Below are 13,917 nucleotides of genomic sequence, written 5' to 3' on the forward strand. Positions count from 1 at the left end.
AAAAAATAAAGCTATACACAAGTGTCTACTCTCTAGAACCCCTGAAATGAAAAAGTATAATGGAAAACAGAAGAAGTCAATATTAATACAAAAAATGTCAACAAAAGAAAGGTTAGACGAATTTCACCTCAGGGAGGAATAGGATGGTGCGTGAACGTCAAAAATTAACAATCAAGTTACATTTTCACTCAAAATATTCCAACATAGATGACGGCCGTGGACAATGCCTCGACAGCATAAATTCACTTCGTCGATCGAAGGCCGTCGACTTTGTATGGACACAGCTTAACATGTGACCTTTTAGGGGATGAAATTCGTCTTGTTAGTTGTATACAGTGTGGCATTGTAAGCGCATTGAGGATCTCTTCCCTATCAACTTCTTTGAGCAAATAATCCCGCCAGTCTCTAATCTCAATTTCCCCCGAAATGGCCTTTACACCACTCTGTATACAGGAAGTATAAAAAAAGAATAAGTATGTACAGATGATAACAAGAAATACCCCTCACCCGAACACAAAAACATTTATGATACAAGACTTACAATCTCACTCTCACAGACTTACATTTTTTTTATTCAATATTTGAGGAAGTCTATGAAAAAGGACTCGGACTGATTCCTACTGAAAATTTGGTCCTTCTTTCAAAGATATAATTGTATCAATCTCACAGAATTTTTTGTTGAAATTCAAAATTTCGAAAAGTCTATGAGAAACAAGGGCCTCCTACTGAAAAAAAAGAATGGCCTTTTTCCAAGGATCTCCTAATTTTATTACCAAGACTTTCTAAACTTTCATTTATGAGAAAAATGACCTCATAGTCAATTTCTAGCATTTGAAACCAACCCACCATTTATTAAAGATCATACATTATTGCAAAATCGGTCCCAAAGTTAACCCTTCGCAAACATTCTAATGGAATACGTTTTCCAGGCAACAACGTACTGAACTCGACAAGATATGTAAGCGTACATACCTACTAATTATTTTACCGAAATTATGGCAGTGCAAAACTTAGCTAAGAACAGAACATGGTATTGGTACGAACTAGGTTAAGGCATTCGATATGCTCCCGTAGGCAATGACGTCATAATTCATGACTCCCGCTTCCTTTGTGTTGTGCACAAGCGTTTCTGCGCAGTTTGACGTGAAATCTGACCTCACAACTCTTCGAACTTTTTCATTAGGACGGCAATTAAAAATTGAATTTTCGACCTTTTAAAGTTATTTTTTCCGAGTTTTGACCTCAGATTTGGATTTTTCACAACTTTTTACGTAGGAATCGACCTTTTATTATATTTTCCCAATTGCAACTCCTCCATTGAGAAACAAACAAAGGTTTAAGGCAGGAAAACAATAGAATCCGATTTCTTCTTCCTAGCCTTTTCCTATTAACATAGGGTCGTCGTTTCTTGTCAGTCTCTTCCAGACAGCCCTGTGGTGTACCTCGTGTCCTGATAAATTTTTCTCACCCATGATTCACACAATCTCAATAGAACACCAGCCCTAATTAATAAATTTTACACCAAATAACCAAGTTTGAAATAGTTCAATATTACCGGCATACATGAGTTCCCTCCCTAGTGACTTGTAAACGCTAGGCCGCGGGTTCGATTCCTTACCGTTTTCATAGTCATGTATGGTTTCAATTTGGAAGTCCTCATACAGCTCTGGTCGGAACTTCTTCTCCAATCCGTAGCTGAAATATCTGAACAGGCACTCGTAACCATATCTGAAACACAAACAACACCATCAATAAAACTGGGTCATTCGACATATCGAAAATTGATTCGATATCAAACATCGATATTTCCATTCCATGTCAAAATTATCGATATTTCAATTCGATATCCCAACCCTTGTACGACCTTTTAAAGTACCTGTCTAAACTTGCCCAATTAGCAAATTACACACGGTCTTACTATCTGACTCTCATATTAAAACTGGACCAATATCTTCATTGCTATGGATCAATTCCTGACCAAAATTGTCAGTATAATCGGTGATTCCTCCTCAGTCGACACAAGCTTTAGAATATAAATTTCTAGCTTTAGAATAAATTAGCTGTAGCTTTCAAATAAATTTCTAAAGCTTTACAACTTTACATCCATGCCTATCTAAGAACGGAAAAATCTGGTTGGAAAATTTCCGCCCTGTCCAGGATTCGAACCCAGCACCTCCAGGTTGAGAGTCAGTGCTCTCGGCCACAGAGGTGGGCAAAGAAAAAAAAAGTTTACATAATATTAACAATCAAACAAAGAAAAACCAGGTATGTGGGGCACACCATCCGTGGATCAAGTGGCACTCTCTTGGCAAAAATCATAGAAGGAACGAGGGACAGAGGAAGACAGAGGAAAAAAAAGGGGATAGACAACATCATTGAACGGACCAACACAACAACCTATGAGAACTGCAAGAGAATGGCACAAGATAGAGACGCATGGAGGCAGCAAGTTTGGAGGATAATAAAGCAACCTTCTGAATAGAAGACGCTACCATAAAGACGATGAATATGAAAAACAAGGATTCTCACCTGAAGCCCAGACTAGCATCTTCACGGGCCAAGGATCGGAACTCCTTGTACATATTCCGATTGAAGTTATCCCGCAATCATTGAATGGACCAACACAACAACCTATGAGAACTGCAAGAGAATGGCACAAGATAGAGACGCATGGAGGCAGCAACCTTCTGAATAGAAGACGCTACCATAAAGACGATGAATATGAAAAAAAAAAAAAAGGATTCTCACCTGAAGCCCAGACTAGCATCTTCACGGGCCAAGGATCGGAACTCCTTGTACATATTCCGATTGAAGTTATCCCGCAGGAAGAACGACCAGAATCTATACAGGGTGTTCATCTCCTGAGATTTACCTGGACCTGAAACAGAAAATAATTTTTCATTATAATTTTACCGAACTACCAAAAGGTACTTTTCAAGGTACCCAAGAGCTGAGCTTTTCAAGTTTCTCAGGATCCAAGCTTTTCAAGATTCCCAAAAGCTAAGCTTTGAAATAATTTTTCATTATAATTTTACCAAACTATCAAAAGGTACTTTTCAAGGTACCCAAGAGCTGAGCTTTTCAAGTTTCTCAGGATCCAAGCTTTTCAAGATTCCCAAAAGCTAAGCTTTTAAACGTACCCATGAGCTTTTCAATATTATCAGGACCTAACCTATTCAAGGTACCCAAGATTTATGCTTTTCAAGATTCTCAGGATTCAAGCTTTATTTTAAAAGCTAAATTTTTAAAGATTGAAGAGCTAAGCTCTTCAAGGTATCCAAAGCTAATGATTTCAAGATTCAAAAACTGAGCTTTTCAAGGTTCCGGGTCCCAAGACCTGAGTTTTTCAAGGTACCTAAACTAAATTTTTCAAGATTCAAGAGATGAGCTTTTCAAGATTCTCAGGATCCAAGCTTTTCAACAAGATTCTCAAAATCCAAGCTTTTCAAGGCACCCAAGATCTAAGCATTTCATTCTTAGGATCTTTTATTGTGTTCTTACCTAGACGAGATCTTTCTCGAAGACAGCGTGAGTGATACTTATGGTATGCTTCCTGAGTGAAATGACGCTCTTTCAGTAACGCATGTGAGGGATGCTGGAAGCTGGGCAGGGAATTGGGTACGCTCGAACAAGGACTAGTGCCTGTGCTACTCCTGAAATAGAAATTAGATTTTAACAAGCTGGGCCCGTCACGCCCGTCCCTCCGGGAATTTTTTAGCCCGTAGTTTATTCGAGGATACCGCGAACAAACCGCGGATACCGCGAACAAACCGCGGATACCGCGAACAAACCGCGGATACCGCGAACAAACCGCGGATACCGCGAACAAACCGCGGATACCGCGAACAAACCGCGGATACCGCGAACAAACCGCGGATACCGCGAACAAACCGCGGATACCGCGAACAAACCGCGGATACCGCGAACAAACCGCGGATACCGCGAACAAACCGCGGATACCGCGAACAAACCGCGGATACCGCGAACAAACCGCGGATACCGCGAACAATACGCGAATACCGCGAACAAATCGCGGATACCGCGAACAAACCGCGGATAACGCGAACAAACCGCGGATACCGTGAACAATCCGCGGATACCGCGAACAAACCGCGGATACCGCGAACAAACCGCGGATAACGCGAACAAACCGCGGATACCGTGAACAATCCGCGGATACCGCGAACAAACCGCGGATACCGCGAACAAACCGCGGATAACGCGAACAAACCGCGGATACCGTGAACAATCCGCGGATACCGCGAACAAACCGCGGATACCGCGAACAATCCGCGAATACCGCGAACAACTGCAGATACCGCGAGCCAACCGCGAATACCACGAGCAAACCGCGAATAGGTGACTTATCACAGAAGAATCGATGAGGACCTTCTACTTATGAAAATGAAGGGGAAATGAGTAAATTAATTCCAAACTTCAAACCTATGGTCAAAATGTAGGAGAATCCTCCCCTCAACCCCCTACATTTCCCCTGACCCCCTACATGGTTTTTGGTAGTAGGGGGTCAAGGGGAGGTTTCTTCAGACCTAGATTTTTGTCAGAGCTCATTCTCTTTTCTGCTTTCAGACTGGAAGGTTCTCTCTGCTCTCTCTCTCCTCTCTGTGATCTCTCCAAATATTTCAACATGATTTTTTTTTTACAAGAGTTTCCATTAGAGTATTTAAGATGACCAAGGAGTCTTTCCTATGTAACTTTTCACGAGAAATCAATCGGTGTACATGTAAGGGTTCTAGGAATGATGGTTCACGAAATATGCGCTTGTAACAAGCCAATATCAAAAAATTTCGAAAGTTATATCCACTTTTTTTTTACACCAATAGTTTACGACATACAGCCTGATTTCCTCGAATTTGCCATCAAAAATTTTGTCAAAAGAGAACGAATGTGCCATCAAATTCACATGAATTGGATAGCATCAAGCAGTGAATTTTAATGGACCAAAAGATTTTTTACTCCCAGTTCTCTTTGTTCAGTGGTTCGTTTCTTAGCAGCAACAACAGCAACAACAACAACAGCGACAGCAGCAGCAACAACAGCGACAGCAGCAGCAATAACAACAACGGCAGCAGCAAACCTCCCCCCCCCAATACGTTTCTATAGAACACAAAATTACAGCGCCGCAGGCAAAATTTTTGCGAGAAAATTTAAGTAGCTTGTTCAGTGCTTCGTTTCTGTTAATAGATTAAGACCATTAAAGACTCTTTTTGCTTTCTGTATTATGTTCTATGAAAATACCTAATAGCTACCCATTTTTTAGAGGGTATTGAAAGTTGGTTTCTGTTGCCTGATTAATTTCTTCTTAATTTAGGCTTCCAATTTAGGAACTTCCAAAGGAAGTTCTATTCATATTGAGTTGATCAACTTACACAGACGATGTGTGATCAACTTACACAACTTACACAGAATAATAGAAATAAAAGAGAAAGAAGACAAGGAAAAAAAAACTTGGAAATGGAAAGAAGCGAAGCAAAGATGGAAAAATTGGAACAAGAATATGGTCATCAAAAATTAGAAAACAAAAAATATTTGAAAGTTGGTTTCTGTTGCCTGATTAATTTCTTCTTCATTTAGGCTTCATTCATATTGAGTTGATCAACTTACACAGACGATGTTCTAGGCCGATGTTCCTTGACATCCAATATCCATCCTACATGATGTTCTACCGGAGGGTCCTGACTATGGCGGGTCTTCCTCTTCACTCCCTTGGTCCTGGATGAGGACTCTGGATCTTTGACTACCGCGTAGAAGCGGGGGGTCTTCCGACGTTGTGATTCGCGGCCCGATTTGGCCTTGGCCTCCTAGAAAAATTAATAGGAAATGTGGATGAATAAATTGGAAATGTGAGAGGTTCGTGCGCAACCATAGACCATTGACCCTTGCCAAGACCATCAACCAGCACAGAAAAAATACTCATTTTCTTGATACTCTGCGAGGGTCGGTACTATGGTTAAGGCTTCATTGAGGACGCTTCTATTCATTAGCATAGTTTCGGTTTCATCAATTACTTGCGATAAAAAAAAAGAGCTGAAAAAAATCTGCGTTTGCCTGAGATCGAACCCATAACTGCGAATATCGCGAACAAACCGCGAATACCGCGAACAAAACGCGAATACCGGGAACAAAACGCGAATACCGCGAACAAAACGCGAATACCGCGAACAAAACGCGAATACCGCGAACAAAACGCGAATACCGCGAACAAAACGCGAATACCGCGAACTCACCGCGGATACCGCGAACTCACCGCGGATACCGCGAACAATCCGCGAATACCGCGAACAACCGCAGATACCGCGAACCAACCGCGAATAGGTGACTCATCACAGAAGAATCGATGAGGACCTTCCACTTATGAAAATGAAGGGGAAATGAGTAAATTAAGTCCAAACTTCAAACCTATGGTCAAAATGTAGGAGAATCCTCCCCTCAACCCCCTACATTTCCCCTGACCCCCTACATGGTTTTTGGTAGTAGGGGGTCAAGGGGAGGTTTCTTCAGACCTAGATTTTTATCAGAGCTCATTCTCTCTTCTGCTTTCAGACTGGAAGGTTCTCTCTGCACCCTCTCTCCTCTCTGTGATATCTCCAAATATTTCAACATGATTTTTTTTCAACAAGAGTTTCCATTAACCCCCTACATTTCCCCTGACCCCCTACATGGTTTTTGGTAGTAGGGGGTCAAGGGGAGGTTTCTTCAGACCTAGATTTTTGTCAGAGCTCATTCTCTTTTCTGCTTTCAGACTGGAAGGTTCTCTCTGCTCTCTCTCTCCTCTCTGTGATCTCTCCAAATATTTCAACATGATTTTTTTTTTACAAGAGTTTCCATTAGAGTATTTAAGATGACCAAGGAGTCTTTCCTATGTAACTTTTCACGAGAAATCAATCGGTGTACATGTAAGGGTTCTAGGAATGATGGTTCACGAAATATGCGCTTGTAACAAGCCAATATCAAAAAATTTCGAAAGTTATATCCACTTTTTTTTTACACCAATAATTTACGACATACAGCCTGATTTCCTCGAATTTGCCATCAAAAATTTCGTCAAAAGAGAACGAATGTGCCATCAAATTCATATGAATTGGATAGCATCAAGCAATGAGTTTTAATGGACCAAAAGATTTTTTACTCCCAGTTCTCTTTGTTCAGTGGTTCGTTTCTGTTAATAGATTAAGACCATTAAAGACTCTTTTTGCTTGCTGTATTATGTTCTATGAAAATACTTAATAGCTACCCATTTTTTAGAGGGTATTGAAAGTTTGTTTCTGTTGCCTGATGAATTTCTTCTTCATTTAGGCTTCCAATTTAGGAACTTCCAAAGGAAGTTCTATTCATATTGAGTTGATCAACTTACACAGACGATGTTCTAGGCCGATGTTCCTTGACATCCAATATCCATCCTACGTGATGTTCTACCGGAGGGTCCTGACTATGGCGGGTCTTCCTTTTCACTCCCTTGGTCCTGGATGAGGACTCTGGATCTTTGACTACCGCGTAGAACCGGGGGGTCTTCCGACGTTGTGATTCGCGGCCCGATTTGGATTTGGCCTCCTGGAAAAATTAATTGGAAAGGTAAGAGCTTAGTGCTTAACTCGATACACAAAAAGCCCAATCTGAGGCTTATGTGTAGGGGCTAAATAGCTCTAAAGTATGGGATAAGCTTCTACGAATCTAGGAGAAGTTATTGCGCGGCCATAGACCATTGATTCTCGCCGATACCATGGACCATCGCAGAAAAAATGATCAGGTTATTTTTTTCATTTTCTGCGAGGGTCGATACTATGGTCAGTGCTCCGTTGAGGACGCTTCTATTATTCATTAGCATGGTTTGTTTATTTTTCTCTTGGGTCAGGACAAGGCGAGGGTCGATGGTTGGTTATCCGTTGTGGACGTCTACTTAGATGGAGATCGAGATAGTTTGGGCATGTAGAGACTGAAGAGAGGAGATACGAGAGTCACATGGGTAAAAAAAGTAGAGAAACTAGTTATACAGCGAAAGAGAAAGAGGAGAAGACCAAAACTGATGTGAAGAGATAAGGTTGATAAAGGCTTGAGAGAGAAGGGGTAGAGGAGTGATAATGGACCATAGAAAACTTGGGTTAAGCTACGTCTTACCTGCAGTACTGTCATGAGGAGGTGTGCGTCTGAGCTGAGAGAGGGTGGAGGGGGTGGGGGTGGTGGATGCTCGGGGTTGCTTATCTTGCGCGCAGTCTGAGGTACCAACTTCTCAAAGTCCTCTTGAGTTATCACGTTCACTGTCTTGTAAGAACCTGAAATGATACCAAAGAGAAATAATTCCCTGTACAATATGCTAGAATACTGCCAGAGCGAGACTAAAAACTTCAATATGCCAGAAAGCGTGAGACTGAAACGTCCATTTACTGCTACAGATGTTCGGAGAGTGAGAATCCCGCCGTTAAAGCCTTGAAAAAAGTTATTTTCCGCTAATTCGTGAATTCTTGGTATATTTCACAAATGACTTAATGAGGGATTTCGCTAATGGGAGAATTTGTAATCACCCAAAAGGGAATTTTTAATAATCAAAAAAGGAGTGGTTTTTAAAAACTTGTTTGAATCTTTAAAAACTCCTTTTTGGGTCATTAAAACTTCTTCCATTAGTGAAATCTCTCATTAAGTCATTAGTGAAATCAATCATCAGAGGACCCCAAAGGCCTAGCACTATATTAAAAAATTTAATAAACGACAAATAATAGCAGTAGCCTGCTGCTTGTGTAAAGAAACGCTTTAGTCCTATTCGGGCAGCAAAAGTAAGCATCATTTCTGCCAGCTTAGTTGGTAGTGCGTCTGCCTTGTAAGCGCTAGGCCGCGGGTTCGATTCCCGCCCGGGGCGGATTTTATCCTGATGGGGTAATTTGATTCACCTTTAGACAGCGTTTTTACGAAGTCGGAGTTGGCTTCAATTCTGGGTTCAACTGGATGTTAAGTATAGTTCAATCCTAGATCTCAATTCTGATTTGGTAAACCCCGGTGTTCTGGTGTTTTCCACCTTATCCTACGTTTTCTTCGCCAAAAATAGTGGGAAATTAATGTTCCCAACTATTCAATAATTTGCTTGGTCTTTTTAGATCAAGAGTAGAAGGGAGGAGGAAGATGAAGCATATTTACCTTGAAATTATCAACCAGTTCGAGTTTGTCTGACTTCTGAATAGCGAGCAGCACTCTGTTGATATCTGTAGTGAGGGAGCGGACTCGAGAGAAGCTAGCTATGAGGGTGACTGGCAGAAAGCCCTCAGGGTCCATCTTCTTTCTGAGGAAGATATCTCGGACCAGGTTGTCTGCACTGAAGTAGTACTCACTAGGGAGAGAAGACAAAATACATATATGTGATTAAAGGATTTTACACAAGGGCATATAATGAGCCTCTCTCTTCCCCCCTCTCTCTCTCCTCCTCCCTCTCTCTTCCCCCCCCTCTCTCTCATTATGAAAAAAAATAGGTACCCAAAGTACCGATAGTTAAAAAATATTGGACCTGATAACAACACGAAAATGTAAAGCCATTTAAACTGCTGTTACTCGGCGCAGAGTACCTATTACGTTCCCAGTACAATAATTGGAAAATTTCTTATAGGATGTACCAAAAATTTACAGAGAGATAGGAAGAAATTGAAAATTTTCTGTATGGTGTACCAAAAATGTACAGGGACGGGAGGAGATGGAAATTTTTTCTGTAGGCCTACTTATAGGGTGAACCAAAATTGTACCTAGAGAGACGAGAGGAGGAGAGAGTTTGTAATTTTAACCTTTTTTCTTGCTCTTCTGAAATTTTGTTGTATTGATTTTGTGCAGGCAGAGCAAATATTAGCGCGCTTGTTGGAATTTGTGACCATGGTTTGAGAATTGAAAAAAATTCCATTATTGTGACCAAATCCTCAAACAATGTTGAGGAAAAAAAAATCCACGTCTCGGCGAGGATCGAACCCACGCCCTCCCGATTACCAGGCGAGCGTCTTGACCACTACACCAGCGAAACCGGGAATAATAATAGACTCTCGAGGGGAAGGGAACCACTAGGCGAGGCCAACGCCGGAGGCGTTCTCTGCCACCTAACCCTTAGACTCCTGACCTCAATTTTCAGACTTACCGGTGCTATGTCTCGAATGGTCACGTGACCGATTGTTGTACGAACTGTTGTTGTTGTTATAGCGAGGCAGGCTTGGATGAACGGCGCTTTACCTGGGAAGAAATAAATAAAGGCGTTCAGGAGTGACACAAAAGAAATAAAGGCGTTAAGGAGTGACACAAGAGAAATAAAGGCGTTCAGGAATGACACAAAAGAAATAAAGGCGTTCAGGAGTGACACACAAGAAATAAAGGCGTTCAGGAATGACACAAAAGAAATAAAGGCGTTCAGGAATGACACAAAAGAAATAAAGGCGTTTAGGAGTGACACAAAAGAAATAAAGGCGTTCAGGAGTGACACAAAAGAAATAAAGGCGTTCAGGAGTGACACAAGAGAAATAAAGGCGTTCAGGAGTGACACAAAAGAAATAAAGGCGTTCAGGAATGACACAAAAGAAATAAAGGCGTTTAGGAGTGACACAAAAGAAATAAAGGCGTTAAGGAGTGACACAAAAGAAATAAAGGCGTTAAGGAGTGACACAAAAGAAATAAAGGCGTTTAGGAGTGACACAAAAGAAATAAAGGCGTTTAGGAGTGACACAAAAGAAATGGAGGCGTTAAGGAGTGACACAAAAGAAATAAAGGCGTTTAGGAGTGACATAAAAGAAATAAAGGCGTTAAGGAAGAAGGTCCCGGGTTCGATTCCCAAAATCGACGAAAATTTGTAGGTACTCATTTTTCGATTGTAAATATTTCAACGGGTTACTTTCTGATGTTCTCGTGTTGACCCAGCACCTAACTGGGAAGTATTGTGTCTTCTTGCCCATCTGATGGGAGGCATACTACGGGATGGGCATCCTACGACACAGACCGCAGTTGTTTCATTGCTACGAAATAAAAATAGCGGTGATACACATAGGTATTTTTTTTTTAAGCCAAAATTTTAGAGTTACCGCACCATTATAAATCAAAATAAATATGTATGCTCTTACGTAAATTTACTTTTACATTTTAAACCGACCGTTCATGAATTAAAGACACGTCAAGAAAAAGTCAATAATAGAAAGTAGAAATGCAAAATCGTTCAGATAAAACTTAAAAACTCAATTCATTCGATCAATTACCTGTTGCCAATCGTCTGGGTTGTCAGCGCCAACAGGAGCAAAGATATCATCATCCTCTGACCGTTGGGACTCAAGAGGGTTAACCTGGACCTTAGGGACGTTAGTCTCTGCAGATGAAACTTTCACATCAACTGAAAACAAAATTTATGATAATGATTTTTTATTAATATTTTTTTATTTTATTTTATTTATTTATTTATTTATTTATTTATTTATTAATATTTTTTTATTTTTTTGCGACTTTGAAATGAAACTTAAGAAAAAACAGGTGCTAAGTTTTCCTGAGTTTCAAAAAAGAAGTTCCTTTTTTAGGAAGAAATAATCAACACCGAATCACGAAACTAGTTTTATCAATGGACCATTGGACCACCACGTATGACCATATTTTGGCAACACTGGATCAAAAGCCAATGAAATTGACGTTTTTCTTATTAAAAGTTATCATTGAATTTTCAATTATTTCATTAACCAGTTCCATAAACTTGGAAAGTTAGCAGCATCATTCACGTGATAATGGCCCGACTAAAATTTTATATATAGCCCATGCGCCTCTAGTAAATAAAGAAGTTTATATTAAAAACCTTTTTATTTGAGACCTTTTAAAATGGTGTCTCAAAATCCACCCCGAAAATTTAGTGTATCAGAATTGCCCTAATCTAGCCTACCACTCCGGTTTTCACTCCACCCTATTACCCTCAGTTTTTGAGAAATTTCGGACACCAAAGGGTTTAAAACTCCAATCCTTCCTCAAACGATTTGAGAATAAAATTCCATGCCTCGGCTGGGATTGAACCAGGCGAGCGTCTTGACCACTACACCATCAAGGCAGGAAAGTAATTCCCCCCGTTTCTTACCTTATTATTATTCGAGTGCAAATGATTGTTGTTGGGCAAATAGTCGCTCCGCTGCTTGCCGTTCGTATCGGCGATAACAATAATTTGATTCACCTTTAGACAGCGTTTTTACAAAGTCGGAGTTGGCTTCAATTCTGGGTTGAACTGGGTGTTAAATATAGCTCAATCCTAGATCTCAATTCTGATTTGGTAAACCCCGGTGTTCTGGTGTTTTCCGCCTTACCCTACGTTTTCTTCGCCAAAAATAGTGGGAAATTAATGTTTCCAACTATTCAATAATTTGCTTGGTCTTTTTAGATCAAGAGTTTTTTTTTTTAAGAGGTTTAACAGAGGGAACTGTAACTGCTATGGTCTTATCACCCCGAAATCGAAGAGAGAAGGAAGACAGGATAGGAGAAAGCCAGCCCTTCCGAGAACGAACATTATTCCATCAGGATAAAATCCGCCCCGGGCGGGAATCGAACCCGCGGCCTAGCGCTTACAAGGCAATGAAGCATATTTACCTTGAAATTATCAACCAGTTCGAGTTTGTCTGACTTCTGAATAGCGAGCAGGACTCTGTTGATATCTGTAGTGAGGGAGCGGACTCGAGAAAAGCTAGCTATGAGGGTGACCGGTAGAAAGCCCTCAGGGTCCATCTTCTTTCTGAGGAAGATATCTCGGACCAGATTGTCTGCACTGAAGTAGTACTCACTAGGGAGAGAAGACAAAATACATATATGTGATTAAAGGATTTTACACAAGGGCATATAATGAGAAAAGCTAGTTATGAGGGTGACTGGGAGAAAGCCTTCAGGATCCATCTTCTTTCTGAGGAAGATATCTCGGACCAGATTGTCTGCACTGAAGTAGTACTTACTAAGGGGGGGGGGAAGAAAACTACGAAATGGTATTTGCATGAAGTATCTTTTGTTGAGAGACAACGTCTTATACAATACGCCACCAAGACCAACAGTAAGACGGTCAAAAAAAAAGAGAGTTATAAAAAACACCAACAGCAACTGAAAAGGTGGTTTCAAATTTACACTTTTTGTCTGAAAGGGTTCTTCTCTCAGAGAGTTATAAAAAACACCAACAGCAACTGAAAAGGTGGTTTCAAATTTACACTTTTTGTCTGAAAGGGTTCTTCTCTCAGACCAATTTCTCCAAATGAGGAAATAACATCCATCCTTTCATAGGGATTCGAACCCATATTTCACAGGTTCCCAGGCAAACGTCTTGTACTATAACAGACCGTGAGGGCCGGTTCCACAAATTTAGTTTAAACTAAGTTTAAGTTTTAATCTCGGTTTAAGCCAATCAGATTGTTTAATCCGAGAGTTAAATTTAAACCGAGTTTCAAACGCTAACTTAGTGGCCCCCGGCGCCCTTAAGAAGAACACATAAAAGAGGCTAAACGAAAAACAAAAACAAAATAAGGTTCGTCCACACTCACATCTGTTTGACGACACGCATCTCGCTCAGCGTGGCCTCGTCCAGATATTGGTTGTAAGCCGGCATCGAAGTAGAAACGTCCCATGATGAACGGCACAGATGAAGGAGAGTTCTCGCGGCCCGAGCGACCCCGACGACGCCAGAGTACTTGGTTCAGCAGTTGGCATAGATGTAAGTATGACACACGGCAACACCCGGGTTAACATGGTGGCGGAGGGGATGGGAGCGAGCGGCTCGCGGCGCTTGATGGTGTCGAATCGGAAGCAGGGGGCACACGCGGAGAGAGCGAGAAAGCGAGTAGCAAGCCGACAAAAGGCAAGATAGACGAGACGCGCGGTCTCGGACGGTTTGTAGGGTGCTGTTGTTTATAATGCAAATAGAATGTTTTTTTTTTTTTTTTGCTTACT

The 13,917-nt window shown here is 41.0% G+C and overlaps 1 protein-coding gene across 1 annotated transcript in view; it reads right to left on the bottom strand.

Annotated features, from left to right (window-relative positions):
* Nucleotides 1–8,287, bottom strand: part of LOC103518808 (la-related protein 1) — a 16,648-nt gene extending 8,361 nt beyond the window's left edge. Inside the window, exons 1-6 of the mRNA XM_026830510.1 lie at nucleotides 8,143–8,287; nucleotides 7,440–7,446; nucleotides 5,623–5,821; nucleotides 3,502–3,653; nucleotides 2,749–2,878; nucleotides 1,619–1,728 (exon numbers count right to left, since the gene is read on the bottom strand). Coding sequence (XP_026686311.1) covers nucleotides 1,619–1,728; nucleotides 2,749–2,878; nucleotides 3,502–3,653; nucleotides 5,623–5,821; nucleotides 7,440–7,446; nucleotides 8,143–8,148 — 604 coding nt within the window. The 5' untranslated portion in view covers nucleotides 8,149–8,287. The remainder of the gene's footprint in view (nucleotides 1–1,618; nucleotides 1,729–2,748; nucleotides 2,879–3,501; nucleotides 3,654–5,622; nucleotides 5,822–7,439; nucleotides 7,447–8,142) is intronic.
* Between the last annotated feature and the right edge of the window lie 5,630 nt (nucleotides 8,288–13,917).

The sequence above is a fragment of the Diaphorina citri genome, unplaced genomic scaffold (genome assembly GCF_000475195.1).
Source record: "Diaphorina citri unplaced genomic scaffold, Diaci psyllid genome assembly version 1.1 scaffold2369, whole genome shotgun sequence".
In the NCBI taxonomy this organism is placed as follows: Eukaryota; Metazoa; Arthropoda; class Insecta; order Hemiptera; family Psyllidae; genus Diaphorina; species Diaphorina citri.